At 43.3% G+C, this 20,392-nt stretch overlaps 2 protein-coding genes across 2 annotated transcripts in view; one reads left to right on the top strand and one right to left on the bottom strand.

Annotated features, from left to right (window-relative positions):
• Positions 1-297: 297 nt before the first annotated feature.
• The window catches only part of yeats2 (YEATS domain containing 2), a 128,943-nt gene continuing 108,848 nt past the window's right edge, over positions 298-20,392 (bottom strand). The window contains 2 exon segments of the mRNA XM_084332673.1: positions 298-1,950; positions 18,910-18,983. Of these exon segments, the coding sequence (XP_084188799.1) occupies positions 1,842-1,950; positions 18,910-18,983 (183 nt within the window). The 3' untranslated portion in view covers positions 298-1,841.
• Positions 7,179-10,072, top strand: LOC311244361 (hyaluronidase-1-like; the record flags this gene model as incomplete). The annotated part of the gene is made up of 4 exons (XM_084333825.1): positions 7,179-7,270; positions 8,926-9,487; positions 9,611-9,700; positions 9,803-10,072. 4 exons carry the CDS (start codon positions 7,179-7,181, stop codon positions 10,070-10,072), a joined length of 1,014 nt encoding a protein of 337 aa, XP_084189951.1.

Raw genomic sequence — 20,392 nt, 5'->3', positions numbered from 1 at the left:
TTCACTACCACACTACAGACGGTTAACCTTTCACTACCACACTACAGACGGTTAACCTTTCACTACCACACTACAGAAGGTTAACACTTTCACTACCACACTACAGATGGTTAACCTTTCACTACCACACTACAGAAGGTTAACCTTTCACTACAACACTACAGAAGGTTAACCTTTCACTACCACACTACAGAAGGTTAACCCTTTCACTACCACACTACAGAAGGTTAACCTTTCACTACCACACTACAGAAGGTTAACCTTTCACTACCACACTACAGAAGGTTAGAGAGGAAACAGGTTTAAATCTTTTATTACAAGAATATTGATCATATTTTGTTGATGCACGTCGTAAAATGAAAATACAATGTTTGGATCAATTGTACACTATGTTAAATTTGGTCTAACAACAGGCAACACGACCACCCAGCCCAACACTCACCAGTTCACACACAATAATACAAAGCTTAATAATAATAATAGTAATAATAATAATAATAATAATACACTGAAATACTAACACAATGTCCATATTACTATCACAATCACCATTACCATGCACTCCAACCATTTATTCGAATGAGTACAGCCAGTACCCATGCAATTGCTTGCGCACGTACGTGCGTGCGTGCACACACACACACACACACACACACACGACATACATGATGCACATAACCATGCACACCATTGTTAGTTCATGGTTGTTTTTGTAGGGACTGATATGTCAAATGAAAACAAAACTGGAATTAAAACCTTCATATCCATGTTGGTCATACACACGGTGTACATTGTAGATATATTGTGGCGACGATGAACATGAGAATTAAAACTTTGTCGAACTTGTCCATCATAGCTGGTCCAGAGAAGGACTAGACGAGTAAAATAGCGGATTCAGACTCCCAACGATAATGTGACGTAACAGAGAGGGTTATTCCATGGGGGGGGGGGGTAACTTTAGCCGTGGGCTTATATAACGTTAGCTAAAAGCTTTTCTCAATAGATATGATTGAAGATCCGACAACAGCTGGCGACGCCGTGATCTATACAGGACATGTAAAACAAGTTTATACTTTTAGATAATGGCTAACAGTTTCACATCATCTTTCAGAGAGACGGCACTAAAGCACGGGACAGAACACGGCCACAGAGCCACGAGGAGAAGCTAACCTCATCAGCGGAGGATTCTTAACATCGAGCCGTCTGGGCCGTATTATATATAATATCCGTTCCGCGACTCACGTCCGTAATTCGATTCCTCTAATAGCGTAATAGCGTTCCCCTCGGTGACATCATTAAGACTCGGTGGAGGGGGGGGGGGGGGACAGTCGAGAGCTGTATTGTTTTCACTTCCCCCTCCCCCCGCCCGCCCATCTGGCGGGAAATATTTCACTGTACATCACAAACAAAAAACAATCCGGTTTACGCGAGGTGAGCCGAGAGAGGACAACACACGGCTCGGAAAATAAAAACTAGTAAACACGAAGTCCCCGCGAATGGCGATTTTCAGCGGGATAGATTAAGACAAGCCGTTCTCAACACAGTCCCACGAGAAACAAGGTTCTAACGTCTACTGTGTCGCGCGTAGGCCCTTCTACCATAAGGTTAATGAATACAGTACATTATTCTTTCGTCAGATGCAGCACGATCACTAAAGCAACAGGACTTGGGTCCCACCAGGTCCAACATGGTTCGGAGAGCGATGTCCTCCTCGCCCGTTGTCCGGTACGGTCGTTGTGGTCCGACCGGCTTGGTAGTCGAGGGTGTTTTTATTTACCGGCCGGGCGAACACACGACAGCTGGGTCTAGTGTTGGGAGTCAGGTTTGTCTGGCTTGCTGCGTCAGTTGTCCTGGGTCAGATAGCCCATGTGTGTGTTGGTGAGGAAGTCACAGGTGGGGATGCCGGCCACGGCCTGGTGGACGTTCATGGCTGTGATCTCCCTCGGAGCCCTGGGGACAGACGGTAACAATGTTAGGACGCTCATGGCCTGCGATGCCCATGTACATGTCGAAATACTTCCCAAAGGTCAGTGAATTCCACGACCACAACACCAGAGGGAGCTCCACAAATCATGTTCAACCCAGATTCGGCTCAAACAAGGGACTAAACACACGTTCTGCAATTATGCCACATCAATGTGGAACGCCCTACCTAAAGCTGTAAAGGAATGTGAATCACTACCCACTTTCAAAACCGCTCTCAAAGAGCACCTACGGGAGGCTGCAATTAGAAACTGGCCCCTGTAAATGTCCTAACCCAACCCCCTCCAATGTACAGTAAATGTCCTAACCCAATAATACACGAGACCCTCTTCTTGGGACCAAGTAAGGTTTCGTCGATAATCCAATGTACAGTTACCCCCGCCCCCCCCCACCCCAGACACCCAACCACCTCCAATGTACAGTTTACCCCCCCCCTACCCCACCTACCCAACCCCCCACCCCACCCCATCCCACCTACCCAACCCCCCCCCTCCACCCCACCTACCCAACCTCCTCCAATGTACAGTTTGTCGTAGAGACTTGCGGGTTGTGTCACTGTACTCAGTAGGGATATCCTCTTTCATTGGTCTATGTCAGGGGTCAGCAACCTTTACTATCAAAAGAGCCACTTTTCCCCCCTCCCACAAAATAAAATGCTCAGGGAGCCGCACAACCTATTTACCCTTAAAATGAAGATAACAGTGTATAACGTTTTATATATCCCCAAGCATACCCCACATTTAGCATAAAACGCCTGACAATTGCATACCCAAAGTAATTTGCGATTTATTATACTTTATACTTATAGCACACAGTTTGTTGCATTAATGGGATTATAAAGCAACAAAAAGAAACATTTTGACTTTTTTTTTACCTGTTATAACAAAGGGAAACCTCAAACTCGTATGAAGAGGAGAAAAAATACTGGCTGTGTAGACCTATTTTTAAATAAAACACAGAAGAGGAGACAAAACACTGGTGTCTGTAGACCGACTTTGAAATAAAACCCTGAACTATTCAGGTACCGGTATATTTGAGTCCTTCCCTTATTTGTGGAACATTTATAAAATAAAAAGTAGTCCACTTTGAAAAAAGACTACCATGTGTAGACCTACTTTGAAATAAAACACAGAAAAGGAGAAAAAACACTGGCATCTGTAGACCTACTTTGAAATAACCCTGAACTATGCAGCTCTATTTGAGTCCTTCTCTTATTTGTGGAAAATCTATCAAATAAAAAGAAAATTTTTCGTTGTTCGCTAATTTCGCACCACATATCAGGCATACATGTTGCAAGCCTGCATCGTTAGCCGTGAAAGCAAATTAATCTGTCCACGCTGAATTAAACCCTCTATTTTCCTAGACTTTCCTTTTTTTGGATTTATCCATGGTTAGCTGGGGGGTCTGGGTTAGCTGGGGGGTCGGAAACTCAAGATTAGCCACTTGCAGACGGCAGGGAGAGGCGCGGGGTGTGACGTACTGTATATTTTTGTTGATGAAATATTTTTGTTGATGAAATATTTGTTCATTTCAGTGTCACAGTATGACATCGATCTCCAAAATAAGAGAATAAACAAAAAAAATCATGTTGACCACTCCCCCGATCCTTAGGCCACACCCCCTTTGTGTATATTTTGAACTGTTTGTCGTAGAGACTTGCGGCTTGAGCCATTGTACTCAGTAGGGATATCCTCTTTCATTGGTCTATACCAGCGGTTCCCAAACTTTTTTGGCCATGCACCCCCCGTCACCTCCTGACCTAGCTGACGCACCCCCCAATGCCCAACATAAAAAAGACAACCCAGTCTATTCATAGGCGTTCTAAAGGCATCAGGTTTAATCCAATAAGAACACATACCAAAGTATGACAAACAAAATAAAATACTTCACCACACGAAAGAACAAAATTGGCAAATTTTTTTTAAATAAATTTGAATCCACGTCTGAGATGCATCCATAGGTGGGAAATATGTCCGTAGCTGCTCAGCGAGTTGGTTGAGGTGTTCTGTTATTAGGCTTTTTACAGGTTCACCCATGACAACTTTGTGTCCCTCCATGAACGCATGAAGTGTATAGGGGGAAACACATGAGCATAATACGCTGCCACAATGATAGCACACCGGTCCCAGTCACGCGCCTATGGCATTTTGGCAGGAAGTAAAGTGCATTTTGGATAAATTTTTTTTTTATTATTATTATTATTAAAACGTACGTTTTTTTATTTAAAAGTTTAGTAAATTTCATGATTTACACAGTGAAAATCCCCATTTGAAATAATGTATATTAGTTATATTTATTAGTAAAATAACACCATAGCACAGCCATTAGCCTTTTCATGTCATGCACCCCCACAGTTTGGGAACCACTGGTCTATACTGACCACGCCCCCTATCCTTTATTCTGCCGATTTCTGTCCGCTAATACACGTTTGCACCACATACACGTGTAAGGGATCAAAACGACCGGCTTGGTCCAACTTGAGTTGCTATTACTTTTTGGAAAGTTTCACCCCACCGTTTGGCTACAAATCGACTTTAAACTGGAAATTTTGGTCCATAAGGAATGAATGGCAGAACATTCTAGAACATTTGTGATGTCACAGTATGATGTCATAATAGACATTCTAGAACATTTGTGTATCTATTTAATAGATTTGTGTATCTATTCTCTCAGAGCTTTAACAGATCTTTCTCGTTGTGCATCTTGGAACAGGACCGTTTGGCTACAAATAGACTTTAAACAGGACATTTTGGTCCATAAGGAAACCTGCACTTCTCAAACAAGATGCCTTGCCGACCTTTTTTGCTGTGGAAAGGTGAGTGTCCACAACGGCTAGCTAGCCGTCCTCCGGAGGAACACAGACCCCCTCCCGTTGGCCGGCGGTGCACAGGCATCACCCACACTTTCACAATTTCCCCCGCGGGGAAGTGTCTAGTCTTCTGTATTTATTTATATTTTTTGAGAAATGGTAACTTGGTGATCCTTTTCTGTATTTAAAAGAAATACATGATTTTCAGTTTGAGAAATGGTCACACTTATCCAAATATGCAATTTTAATGGAAAACAGTGCAGCTGCAACAGATAGCACTTTAGTGATCATTTTCTGTAATTTTATTTAAAAAAATATGCTATTTGATTTACTACTACAAGCAGTGTAATGTCAACAGTACTAAGCCATTTAGACCTGAAACGCCATTTGGACCTTATTTTGAAAGCAAGCACTTTTGTCATCATTGTAGCAAAAAAGACAGGACCGGAAAAGTCTTTATCGTATGTAGGGGGGCCCTGGAATATTTTATTGGACACAGGGGTGCCTTGGTAGCAGAAAGGTTGAGAACCCCTGCCTCACATCACACCAGACTTGACCAACATGGCCATTGAAAAGAAGGGGAAACTTGCGTTCCCCCCCCCCCCGCATTGTCGGATTAGATGTGAATGAGTCCGTTTCCCATCACCCGGAACATTGGAAGAGGCCGTCACTCGTTGGCAAAGATGCACAAATATATTACCGGTATTAGAATTTTTTGGCTGTCATAACTTAAACCCAAAAGGTTGCTTATGAAACATATCCTTAAAAGGCGGTCCTTCTGGGTGATGGGATCTAGACACACCCGCAAGATCATGGGACTGTGGCACCAAAGTAAATTTGTGTGCAGTAGTAGCGCTACTTCAAATAGTGATATGGGTTGAGTTGAGCGGATAGCTTTTTTTATTTTTTTTACTTAGTAGTTTTGTCCATTTGCAGGTTGCATGTGTGGAAAATATTTTCATACTTGAGAGCAGTTCATTGACTTTGTAAATACTTTATTAAATTGGGGACATTGATCTAAGTTAAAACTATTATTAAATGTTATTAGGTACGACCGTTATTGATACAGGGTATTGAGTGTGTGAATTATGACCGATTGTAAACTTGTTCAGGCCTCCTTGGTTCAGTGGCGTTCATCAAGGCCAGAGCACGTTATATACATATCTCTGGGTCTCTGTACATTTAGCTAGATGGGGTGGGGGAGACACGTCAGCCAAAACACAAAGTGTAGTTTGGACCTAGATTGTGTGGCATTGGCCTGCAAGTTAATCCGCCTATGGACCGAGGAGAGTATCAGATTGAGGGCTAGGGGATTAGTTTTTTCCGATAGGTACTCTCTATTTCCTGCTATTCCTATTTGCCAATATCCCAGCTCAACACTTTCTCACAAGGTACGTGATGGTGGACAGCTCAGCAGTAGCAGCACTAGATGCATTATAGTATTAGTCACATAAAGATGAAATTAAATACAAATGTAAAAAGTATGGAATAACATAAGTAAAAAATGCAACACTACAATACATATATTATATTATAGCGTATGTGAAAATGTATGTATAAAGGTATAAAACAGTATTACAAAAATGGAAAGAGATATGAGAGTGGAATGAGAAAATAAAATATAACACTATGTACATAGGCCTATATGTCAATGTGTGTAAAAGTGAAAAGTGTAACGTTATACAAGTAACAGTTCCGTGATAACGCCCCATCCTCATCATATCTAATTTTTTGTCCAAATATTTCCTCAGAATTAGATTTTACAATTGTAAAACTAGAACCCATTGAAATATGACTATACTGTAGGCTAGTAGGCTTCTGGTCCATTTTGAACAGCCAGGGCAAAATATGTGTAAACCCTGGTGCTTTAGGCTAGATGTCATGATTATTCTCGTAGTTAGAGGCAGTTGACCAAAAAAAGTTGTTTTCCAAAATTAAAATAGACCTATAATTAATTAAAAACATGCAAAACCAAGAACGATTACAAGTTTGGAAAAACAACAATAGACCACTGCTAGCTAGAATTAGTAGACAATTAATAGCTTAAATTAATAGGCAATTATCTTTATCAGCAGAAGATGTATTTATTGCTGGATGAGCGTTAAACTGACCCAGTCTCACACTGCTCCAAATTGCATCCCACAACAAATGTGTTCTCTTCTCGTCTCCAGATACCAGTTCCACAAAAAAACTATTCATCATCATCATCATCATCATCTGTGTGGTGCTGCTCGGCCTAATCGGGCTTGTATTTGGGCTGAAACATCATATAGGAAGTCCAACGGTACACTCAAATGTGAAAAAAACACCCTCCCTTCTCCACGAGCCTTTCCTCGTCGTATGGAACGCCCCCACGGCCAGATGTCTTATTCGCTATGTCGTGGACATGAACCTGAGTGCGTTCAACTTCGTCCATAACCAGGACCAACGCTTCATGGGTGAAAACATCACCATCTTTTATGAGAAAAATTTGGGGTTGTATCCCCACTAGTACACCTTACACCAAAAAAAAAAAAAAAACACGAAGCGAGAAGCCATCTACGGCGGCGTGCCGCAGAACGCCAGTCTCCCCGAGCACCTCGGGGCCGCCGCCAACAGTGATGCCGGTAACGCGTTACTAAGTAACGCGTTATTGTAATCTGATTACTTTCCCCCGAAAATAGTAATCTAACGCGTTAATCTTTAAAAGCCAGTAATCTGATTGCAGTTACTTGTCCAAGTGGCTGTGCATTACTATTTCGTTACTATCTCATCATAAATTCATAATGCAGGCGGAATGCAGTATTTTATTTCGTTTTCGACAGTCAAAAATACATTTTTGAGCTGTTTTTCTTATTTGGGAGTGACGTGGTGTGGCAGTGAAAGGGTTACACAAGAATGTGTCCTCGCGGCGTGACTGGACTCTCTGTCTGTGAGTGACTCTGCTTTGGCCCAATCACATTCCCCATCCACAGTCTGCGAATCAGAGGCAGAGTAGGGCGGGTCTTCACAGCACGTCATGTGACATATGCGCCAATCGTCTGACAGCAGGGCTCCGTTGCATTCGTCTGAGAATTCCACCCCAAAACGCTTGTCTAAACGAAGTGAAACCGCAAGAAGACTAGAGAGACATTTATAAAAACAATTTAATAGTTACAGTTGATATAATTGAATAGTTCAGCCTGCATTTGTTAGATGTGAATGGATACACTGGTTTTGTAAAACCACTGGCTGGCTGCTCTAATGCTCTCCCACAGTTCTCCAGGTGGGAGAACACGAGTGACAGAGAGAGGGGAGAGAGACACACACACACACACACACACACACACACACACACACACAAGCACAAGCACACGCACACACGCGCACACACGCACACACATACACACAGAGAGGGAGAGAAGGGATTATATTATAATAATAATAATAATAATAATAATAATTATTATTATTATTATTATTATTATTATTATTATTATATTAGAGATGTAGGCTGTCTGGGTGGGGTTGGAGAGAAAGAGGCATGGGGTGAGAGAGAGAGAGAGAGAGAGAGAGAGAGAGAGAGAGAGAGAGAGAGAGGGGTGAGAGAGAGAGAGAGAGAGAGGGGTGAGAGAGAGAGAGAGAGAGAGAGAGAAAAGCTCTTATTTGCCAGATTTACAGTTAATTTACATGTTAAAGAGAGACTGCTTGTATGTTTATAGAGAGACATTTATAAAAACAATTTAATAGTTACAGTTGATATAATTGAATAGTTCAGCCTGCATTTGTTAGATGTGAATGGATACACTGGTTTTGTAAAACCACTGGCTGGCTGCTCTAATGCTGTGAGCATCATAGACTGTTGCTTTACCATACTTGATGGTACAGAAGCTGAAGCACTAGTTTAACAATTTACGTTATGTGCAGAGAAACAAGTTAAAAACAATTTATGCACTTTCAATAAAGCGTTTAAAAAAAACTGTTGGGGGAACGACGACGACTTCGTAACCTAGTTACTTTCAAAGTAACTAAGTTACTCTGATAATCAAGTAATCAGTAAAGTAACTTGGATTACTTTTTAAAGGAGTAATCAGTAATCAGTAATCGGATTACTTTTACAAGTAATCTGTGGCATCACTGGCCGCCAAACACATCGATGAGCACATTCGCAACAGGGACTTCGAGGGCCTGGCTGTGGTGGACTGGGAGATGTGGAGGCCAACATGGGAGAGACACTGGAATGCGATGGGTATATACTGGAACGCCTCCATGGATCTGGTGAAAGATAAACACCCAGAGTGGAGCCCTCAGCAGATAAAGTCGGAAGCCAAGCAGCAGTTTGAGGAAGCCGCGAGAGAGTTCATGGAGGCGACGCTGAAGCTGGGGAAGAAGGAGAGACCCAAGGGGTTGTGGGGTTACTACGGCTTTCCCTGCTGCTACAACCACTACAATCCAGATAAACACACCTACGGTGTAAACGAGTACACAGGGGAATGTCCGGCCATTGAGAAGACGAGGAACGACGAGCTGTTATGGCTGTGGCAGATTTCCTCCGCTCTCTATCCTCATATCTACCTCCCAGAGAAAATGAAAGGGCTTGGCGAGGAAGTCAAACGGTTCACTCAAAACCGTGTGGTTGAGGCCATGAGAGTGGCGCGGCTGATGCCCTCCCCCCTCCTCCCTGTGATCCCATACACTCGCTTCGTCTACACATACAACATGACGTTCCTCTCTCAGGCAAGTGGCCGTCGTTAGTCTTTAGTGCCACGCACACACACACACACACATGCTAGTGTGGTGTTGGTATGAGTTTGACTGAATCATCTGATCTGATATCCTCTTGTTCCATGTCCTGTATAGGAGCACTTGGTCTACACTATTGGAGAGAGTGCTGCCTTGGGATCGGCAGGGGTGATACTCTGGGGAGACGGTTTATATGCAAAGACTCAGGTGAAAATGGCTATTTCAATGTTCTCTCGATCACGTGTAAAATGTATGTTGATTCCGACTGATTGGTTGCTATTCTGTTTATTGTCTTCTTTTTTTCCCCAGGCTAATTGTGAAGCGGTTAAAAAATACATCGTTGACACCCTGGGTCCCTATCTATTGAACGTGACCTCAGCGGCCACCCTGTGCAGCAGGCATCTGTGCTCGTCAAAGGGGAGGTGCCAGAGGAGAGACCCTAACTCCAAAGCATACCTCCACCTGGACCCCACGATGAAGGAGCCAGAAGGAGGCCAGGACTACAGCGCCGACTTTAACTGCACATGCGTCCCCGGGTGGGTCGGCGAGAGCTGCTCCAAACCATCACCATTGTTGTGATCAGGGCGGCTAGGTGGTGCAGTGGGCAAGGCGCTCACCACCAATGCAGGAGACGCTGGGTTCGAGCCCAGCTCTCCGCATTGCTACCAGCTTGGCTGGTCGTTCATACTAATACAATTGGCAAGTATTAGGGGGTGGGAAAGCTGATGGGTGGGGATCGGACGTTGTGGACAGCGACTCCTACAGGTCGGTTGGTGCGCCTGCGCAGCAGAATCAGGAAGCGACGGGGGCGGCGTGTCCCTCCCACGCAGACCCCCGACGCTGAGAGATCGCGCTGTGCAGGTGAAAAGATGCGACGGCTGCCTCCTCGAGTACCGGAGGAGACACGTGATGCAAGGCTTCGTCCACATTGCAGCCGGCTTGTGGGAGGCATGGCCTAACAACGTTCGAGACAGGGGAGGGTAGAATTGGACGATACGAAATTGGGATGGGAGAAAAAAATATATATAGAAAATGGGCGAAAAAGTAGATAAAAAAAAAAAAAACGTTGTGATCAAATGGTTAATGGATTTCCTATTTTTACTTTCTGAGAGAGTTGAGGTTGCGACCCTCTCTGCGCCGCCCCCTGTCTCCCTGTCTCGGAGCGATGACCGGAGTGTTGAACGTCCCGTGATTAAGACGGGGAGGATGCGACCCTCTTTGTGTCGCCCCTGTGCCTCAAATAGATCCGCTATCAGCTCTATCTTTAATCTTTCAAAATGTTCAGTTGCTATCGCTATCAGCTCTATCTTTAATCTTTCAAAATGTTCAGTTGCTATCGCTATCAGCTCTGTCTTTAATCTTTCTAAATGTTCAGTTGCTATCGCTATCAGCTCTATCTTTAATCTTTCAAAATGTTCAGTTGCTATCGCTATCAGCTCTGTCTTTAATCTTTCTAAATGTTCAGTTGCTATTGCATGCACTCATCTGTGTTTCACTACACACATGAGTGCATGCTTACCAACTGTCCGTCTGCAACACTACTATCACCGACATCTAAGAAGGGAGATCCCCCCTTGAACGGCCCTTCTAAGGTTTCTCTCCTCCACACTGCCTGTGGTGCATTTTTCCCCCCTATTGTTAGGTTTTAGTGAGTTTTTCCTTACCTTCACGTGGGGTACGTCTGGGAGTGTTCGCATTGCATTCATTTATTTTGCCTTTATTTTAAATTTGTTGGACCTTATGGTGTTCTTGTTTTGTTTCTTGACTTATTGTTATGTTTCTTCTTGACTTGTTTAAAGAAGACGTGTCCGGCCCATGGGGGACATTAACGTGTGTTGTCGGGCCTTACAAATACATTTGATTTGATTTGATGTTGCTGGTTGTTTTAATAAATAATCAATGATGATTTAAATCTACAGTTTAATTCAGTTCATACGCATCGTCATTTATTTTTAAACTTATAAATAATACATACGAATGTATAACTAGAATAACCATTTAATGCAAATACTTGTGCCCTAAGGATAATAAGGATAAAGCGCTGAATGAAGCCTATAAACTAAGCATGTAGAGCATGGCCCATAATGGCCCCCAATCAGCCCTTTTGCAGTGAGCTTCAGGTATTGACAATGCCAATGCTACAATACACTACCACATGGCCCTTAACCCTTTATTCGCCAAGGACGAGTTTCCACGTCATTCTCCGCCATGCGTAATCTGCCAATGACGCCGTAAGGCGTCTTTGAGATCAATATTTCAAAAATCTGTGATGGCAATCATATTTTACCCACGGAGACTTGGGATCTCCTGTTGATCTCCTCTCAACTCTCCAACGGTTCAAGAGCGCCATCTGGTGGCCGATCGGCGGATCGCCCAAACAGGAAGTGACGCGCCGGAAGTGGTGCTCATCCATATTCGGTCCGGGCACTCGCTATCGTTAGCGGGACTCTAGCTGGACACACTGGACAGCGATCAGTTGCCAATAACTCGATAAACAACATGATTTGGACGTATATACTATTATACAACCTGGAAATGGATCGCATATATCAACATCCCATAATCGAGAACTTTCTGCGCCACGCTGACCATCCAACGGTCAGAGGAAGATGCGGTAAGTTTCAGCGTGTTTGATTATTATTAAACGTATAATCTGCTCTGATATATATATCGCCCATACTAAATAAATTATTTAACGTCGGCCACAGACTTATAAACCCCCCCCTCCGGTCACCAGCAGATGATGAGGCAGGACGTTTAGGACCTTGTACAATTGAAAGTTTTAATATGATGTCAATCGTATTACATTTGATGATGTAATATATGTATTTATAGCTATAACTCGCGTTCTGCAGAATGCTGCAGAAAACGATAAAAACATATTTATACTTTAGACCGTATTTTAGTATGAATATGTGAATGAAAAAGTAGAACGTTGCTACATCCTAAACGATACACTTGACGTTGAATGATTAAGTAAGGGATAATGTATGGCTACGAGGTCATTGTCGCAAAATAATTGACCGACACGGAGTTTAAAATACCGAGGCGCAGCGCCGAGGTGTTTTAAACGTAGTGAAGGTCAATTATTTTGCGACAATGACCGAGTAGGCTATACATTATCCCGCTTATTACATGGCTAACTTACTAACAATATACCTAATTCATTTGACAAATCGCAGTTGTTCTGTGGCTCTGTCAGCCCAAATAAAGTGATTATTATTATCGCGGGCAGCCTCTGTGTTCTGGCTCCGCTGTGTTCGCTCCGCTCGTCGCTCCGCCCCCTGTCATCGCCGGCACGCCAGTGTCTAATTGCACTGAAACAGTGTGTCAGTGGGCTTGATTGCGAACAGCTGCGCTCTGCGGTCATTATTGAAAAATCTGCGGTCATTATTGAAAAATAATGACCGCAGTCGGGGGGCTATTGACCAATCACAAGCAAGCATTTCGGCGAATGTGAAAACGCCATGTAATAAGATCAGAATAATCCCTGGCAGATAAAGGGTTAATGGCCACCACAGACATGTGTGGGAGCCCCAGAACCACCCCATCCATACCCACTCTCACTGCCCATGATATCTACCGTAATTTTCGGACTATAAGCCGCGCCTTTCCCCCCCATTTTTCGACCCTGCGGCTTATATAACGGTGCGGCTTATATTATGTGACTCGACGTGACCAAACCCGAAAATGTAAAAATCTAAATATTGCTTTTTTGACTGCATTGAAATGTTATTTATCTGTTCCCTTATTTGCTAAACTTACGTAATACAACTTGTAAATTAGTTAATTCTTGTTATTTGTCCGACAGTAGTGTGTCCCAATGCTAATTACATATGGTAATTAAACATTAAAACACCTGCGGCTTATAGTCCAGTGCGGCTTATATATGTACACATCATTCAATTTAGCTGCTGCGGCTTATAATCAGGTGCGGCTTATAGTGCGAAAAGTACGGTATATGCTACACAAATTCATCTATGCCTAAGTGACACACAGACAAATGCTACATGCTAGCTCCCTTACCTTATCATTATCCTTTTGAAAACAACACTATTCAATTGTAGATACTGGATTAGATTGCAATAAAAAACAATGTACTACTACAATAACCATTCATTCTAGAATGTACTGACATTAAATATGAATGTATTTTAAATTCATTCAACCTTTATTTAACACATTCCCGCCCAGGCACGGATATATCCGGCTTTCGATTCCACCCATTGTGGACAGAGGCACGGACATATCCGTGGGAAGTTGTTATTGCTTTTATTCCATTTTAATAACCTATTCAAGGTCGCCGAGCGGCACTGCAGATTTTCCCTACTCTATGAATTCGACAAGGTGCAATACCGGCCAGATCCTCTTAGAGGCGCTATCGCGCTACTGCAGTGTGCCCTGTGGCTGAACGGATCAGTTTTATTTTTTTCTTTCAATGGAGATTTTTAGTAGCAGGATTCTGGATCTGCAGCCTGTAGCTTGGATTACGTTTCGGATTGCAGATTTCACCGCAATAAGGGGATTTATCATCAGCCAATGGACATATCCATCTACCAGATGACGATCGATAACGGGGAAATGCTCGGGGGGGGGGATCAGCCCGGACCACGGTAAGATTTTTTTCACGTAAATCACAGCCCGATCAGGCAGTGTTTTGATAGCCATCCAGGCGATCGGCCTATGTGGCTAGTTAGACGAACACGGTTATTGGTAATCAATAATAATAAACGACGTCCCCCGCCCCCCTTTCATGCATACATGCTTTGGGATAGTCCCGATCATATGCAGTTTGAGTTATTTCTGTAGCATCTGTAAAACGGAAATGCCATTGGATATAACGTTAGCAGCTATTAGCCCTTTATCTAGCCTTCCAGAAAATATACTAGACCAAATCCCGTATAACGCTTATATTCATGGCGCTATAAAATGAGAACCTATTGATGCATTTTTTTTCTTCTTTAAGCCATTTTGAAGGGACGGTTTATGGACTCAATTGACAATGAGAATGGACAGATAGCAATACTATAAAGTATAGATTTAGCTGTACTAAAATCCCCACGTTTGTTTACATTCCCCGGACCTCTACCATTATATTAGACTCAGCCCAATGTGCCCCGGATGTGTTAAGGGTGGCCCTCATTTACAATAATACATCTATTTTAATAATAATAATAATAATAATACATCTATTTTATATAGCGCTTTTCCAGGTGCTCAAAGACGCTTTACATGGGCAGGAGAGACAAACTATGGCAAAACAAAAAACAGAACAAAAATAATACATGACAAAAATAAAATAACACCGACAGAATTAGAGGTCAAAAGCAAGATTGAAAAGGTGAGTTTTGAGGGCTGATTTAAAAGATGTCAGGGTGTTTGCATCACGGATATGGCTGGGGAGGGCATTCCAGAGGGAGGGGGCAGCAGCAGCAAAGGCCCTGTCGCCCCAGGTCCGGAGCCTGGTCGTGGGAGGTGTTAGGAGGTTGGCATCTGCAGACCTAAGGCGACGGGTGGGCGTGTGACGGTGGAGGAGGTCGGACAGGTAGGGAGGGGCAAGGTTGTTGAGGGCTTTAAATGTGAAGAGTAGTATTTTAAAATGTATCCTGTATTTGATTGGAAGCCAGTGGAGGTCGTGGAGGACAGGGGTGATGTGATCAGAGCGACGGGTGGAGGTGAGCATGCGGGCAGCAGAGTTTTGGACATATTGGAGTTTATTGAGGATAGTGTTTGGTGAGCCGTAGAGGATGCTGTTGCAGTAATCTAGTCTTGATGATATGAATGCATGAACCAGTGTTTCAGCAGCGGAGAGTGATAGGGAGGGGCGGAGACGAGCAATGTTCCGGAGGTGGTAGAAGGCCGATTTGGTTATGTGGTTCACATGGCGGAGGAAAGAAAGGGTGGAGTCCAGGATGATGCCAAGGTTACGGACGTGAGTGGAGGGGGTGACAATGGTACCATCAATATTTAGGGTGAAATCCTGGGTGTGACTGGTGAGGGATTTTGGACCGATAATGATGATTTCTGATTTATTGCAGTTTAGTTTAAGAAAGTTATTTTACATCCATGTTTTGATGTCTGTGAGGCAGGTGCTGAGGGTGGAGAGAGTGGCTGGAGTGATAGTCTTGGTGGAGAGGTAGAGCTGAGTATCGTCTGCATAACAGTGAAAACGCAGGCCATGTTGGCGGAGAATCAGACCAAGTGGAAGGATGTAGAGGATGAAGAGCAGGGGACCAAGTACTGAGCCTTGGGGGACACCATGAGTGATGGGGGCAGTGGGGGATTTGCAGTTGTTGATAGAGATGAATTGGTGCCTGTGTGAGAGGTATGATTGGAGCAAGGTGAGGGGGATTCCGGAGATGCCAACGGAGGACTGGAGACGAGTGATGAGGATGGGGTGACTGATGGTGTCAAAAGCAGCGCTGAGGTCTAGGAGAATGAGGATGGAGAGGGAACCAGAGTCGGCAGAGAGGAGTATGTCGTTGGTGACCTTTAGAAGAGCAGTTTCGGTGCTGTGTTTGGTGCGGAATCCGTATTGAAATGTATCATAAAGGTTATTGTTGTCGAGGTAGGATTTTAATTGGGAGGCAATGGCTCGCTCAATTATTTTTGAGAGGAAGGGGGGTTGGAAATGGGGCGGAAATTATCAAGGGTTTCAGGGTTGAGACCGGGTTTTTTTAGTAGGGGGGTGACAGAAGCAATTTTGAGGGCGGGGGGAAATAGGCCAGTGGTCAGAGAGGTGTTTACGATGGAGGTGATTAGGGGAGAAAGGGCAGGGAGACAAGCCTTGACTAGGATGGAGGGGATAGGGTCCAGGATGCAGGTAGAAGTTTTCATTGTAGAGAGAATGGAGGATAGGTCCGATGCAGTGATTTCAGTGAAGGATGTAAAAGGTGGGTTGGGCGGTGGAGAGGGGGTGCCAAGTTTACAAAAACATTGCAAAAACAACAACAACAACCAGGAACATCTCTAGACAGAAAATATTATGCGTGTGAATAATCAATAAAATCGGTTAAAAAACATAATCAGTTAATAGTAATCAGTCAGTTAAAAATGATCAACTAAAAAGCTAGAGAAATCACCTAAAATACAAGATAACATTTTTTTATTATTAAAACAAAGAAAATCAGCCGAATCAGCTATGAGACTGATACACAGTGATTGGTGCAGAAGTTGGAAGAGTGCTGATCGTTAACCCTTTCACTGCCACACGACAGCCGGTTAACCCTTTCACTGTGACGATGCAGAAGGTTAGCCCTTTACTATCACACAACCGACGGCGATGCTCCATCATTAGCAGCATGCGGAGCTAATGGTGCTAATGATGGAGCATCGCCGTCGGTTGTGTGATAGTAAAGGGTTTAACCTTCTGCCGTGTGGCAGTGAAAGGGTTAAAGTGTGTAGCGACTAGGGATGGGTACCGGATTCGCTACTTTTGAGGTACCGAACCGAAACACGTCGGTACTACCGAGTATCGATTCAAGTGAGATACAGATTTTTTTTTTTATACCGGTAATAATAAAAAAAAAAAAATTTACCTTTTTTCTTTTCATGTCAACGTTCACACGCACAATATATGATTACCTAGGATTTGACTTGATTCAACAACAAAGCAGTCGGAGCAATGACAAGCCGAAAACTGTCGAAATTGTAGTTATTTGAAGTTTGGATTTTTTTTTTACGACTGAGGTAGGTAAATAAAATGTCTTGAGACTAAAGTACCGAAAAAAGGTACCGTTGGGTACCGGTATCGATTCACAGGTACCGGTACCGTATCGGTTCAAATGTGAAAGGTACCCATCCCTAGTAGCGACCCTGGGATTTGGGTGATTGGTCAGCCGAGCTGTCACGCGCATGATCAAATCTGCAAACAAAAATGTCATCAATGACAAAACGGAGGAAAACAAAAACAAAACCTGTGAACTTTGGAAATTACTCAACAACCAACTGGGCTGCAGCAAAAAAACTAAAAACCAGATTTACAAACATAAACATAAAGACAGAGGGAGCTCCACAAATCATGTTCAACCCAGATTCGGCTCAAACAAGGGACTAAACACGCTTCACAGTTATGCCACATCAATGTGGAACGCCCTACCCACAGCTGTAAAGGAATGTGAATCCCTACCCACATTCAAAACCGCTCTCAAAGAGCACCTACGGGAGACTGCAATTCGAAAACTGGCCCCCGTAAATGTCCTAACCCAACCCCCTCCTAATGTACAGTTTCCTCCCCCTCGAATGTATATAGTTTCTGTTAGGATCTCTGGTAAACAGTACTGTATATTTCATTTAATTTCATTTTTATTTATTCGTACATGGAATTATTACAGTCCAACATATTAATATGCTCCACTAAATTCCATGGCCGAAAGGAACAGGAAGACAATTCTTATTTGTACCTGCCCCTACACACAAACAGTATATCTTGTATGTCATAAATGTAACAGTACTGTATATCTGTATGCCATCATGTATGTCGTAAATGTCATGATACATATCTGTATGTTGTGTATGTCATAAATGTCATTATGAATTGAAAATGGGGGACCCTGATGTAAACAAGACGAAAGTCTTTCTCTGGTCTGCATCCCCTTAACAATTGTGTGTATTGAGCCGTACTGTATTGTATCCATTCTGCAATCTTAATGACATTTTCAATCAATCAATCAATCAATCAATCAATCAATCAATCAATCATCTCCCTGGGAGCCCTGGGGACAGACAGTGACGATGTTAGGGTCTCCGTCAGCCACACGGGAAACTAAAAAAATACATCAATTGTCAATCTTTTCTTATCCTTAATTCCTGAAAAGTAAACGTGGGAGATCTGAGGTTTCCCCCTGGATGTGATGGAGGAGTGCACTGCATATTGTAACGATTTATGATAAAGAAAAGCAGGGTCCCCCCTAAAGAGGGTGACCTACGGACTTAAGGCTGAGACGATATGCCATTTGGAAGAATCGATAAATCGGGTCAAAATTATCGATAAATATCTATATTTTTATTAGTATATTAAAAAAAAAAATATATATATATATTTAAGCAACCAATTTATGTTTATTTTGCAGCAATTCTTTGTCGTTGCCGCCCTCTTTAGTGTTACAGATTTCCCCGTTCAAAACGACCACAGTGATGCTTCTCATGTTACAGTCTGGTCTCTGGATGTGATGGAGGAGTGCTGCATGTTGAACGCACCGTGCAGAGTTGCAATTCAACTGAATTTACATGAAATGGGGATGTTTTAACTAAAACATGGCCACAAGACCTAGTATTTTTAGTATAGTATAAAGTATTTAAAAAAAGAAACGTGCAAAAAAATAAATCGATAAGTGATGCCACTTTATTGATTTCACGCCGTTATGGATAAATGGATAAGTGGTCTGTGCCACCGGTCCTGAGCAGCGGTGTCTCACCTGTTGGGAGGAGACTTGGCGTACGCCCCGGCCAGGGCCTCCCGCATGATGTCACTGGCAAACTGCTCCGTAGCCTGCAGCGCGCGCACACACACACACACACACACACACACGTTTGTTTATGTGAAATATGGGGACATTACATAGACTTACATGCATTAATAATAATAATAATAATTATTATATTTTATTTATAACGTGCTTTTCAGGAACCCAAAGACGCTGACAATAAGCAAAACAAATGAACAGAGAAACAAATTACCACAGGGAATAAGCGTAACAACCACGGGTAACAAGTAACAGATACAGAGTCCAGTAGGGGACCAGTCGGGGGGGGGGGGGGGGGGGGGGGGGGGCGTCTATACTTTCACCAACCCATTTCCAGTTCCGCGTTTGCGCTCTGCGATCTGATTGGCCACTGACGTTTCTGGTCATGTGACATGTGCGCCAATCGTGTGACGCCTGTTTCTATCACCGGTTAAGCTTATAGGCGACTCTTTCGAGGTTGGTTAAGGTTCGAGTTTGTCTTAGAGCAGGGCGATAGAACACCAGCCCTGATTCCAAACTCTAACCTTAACCAACCTCGAAAGAGCCGCCTATAAGCTTAACCGGTGATAGAAACAGGCGTCACACGATTGGCGCAGATGTCACATGACCAGAAACGTCAGTGGCCAATCAGATCGCAGAGCGCAAACGCGGAACTGGAAATGGGTTGGTAAAAGCAATGGGGGGGCAGGAGAGGGAGAGAAAGTAGGGAAGGTGGCACTGTAGGTTAGAGGAGGGTGGTTCTGGGTAGGGAAGGTTAAATGCTTGGGAGAACAGGTGGGTTTTGAGTCTGGATTTAAAGGTGGAGAGTGAGGGGGAGGGTCTCTGATGGTCTGAGGGAGGAGGGTGTTCCAGAGTCGGGGTGCAGCTCGTGAAAAAGCCCGGTCACCAAACCTTTGAGTCTGGATGACGGGACAGTGAGGGAGGCAGTGGACGAGGACCGGAGGGAACGGGTGGGGCGGTAGGGGGGGGGGGGGGCTATGGAGGGCTTTGAAGGTGAGGAGTAGTGTTTTGAAGGTTAGCATTATGTAACTAACCCTAACCTTATCCCTAACCATAACCTAATCATAATCATAACCTAATGTGTTATGGCGACGCCCAAATGTGTCCCCATAATGTTTTTGGTAGCCTTGCGTGAGTGAGGTCAGTGTCCCCTGTAGTATAGAAATACAAGTACACACACACACACACACACACACACTAGGGCTGAGCCCAAATGTTTGGACCTTCGTTCGTTACGTGGGCATTCGAATTCTAAATCAACATTTGAATTTTATATATATATTTTTTTTTTTGTAATGTCTATTTATTCTGTTTAAACCAATGGGGTTTTTCTTCACAGTTGCAGATAAAGATTAGGCTACACTAATATTATAGTATTAAAACTGATGAGTTATATTCATTAAAGAAAGTTAATTAAAATGTATTAAAATGTATT

Source organism: Notolepis coatsorum (genome assembly GCF_963971535.1).
Source record: "Notolepis coatsorum genome assembly, chromosome: 17".
Lineage (NCBI taxonomy): Eukaryota > Metazoa > Chordata > Actinopteri > Aulopiformes > Paralepididae > Notolepis > Notolepis coatsorum.
This window is presented reverse-complemented; position numbering and strand designations above follow the sequence as displayed.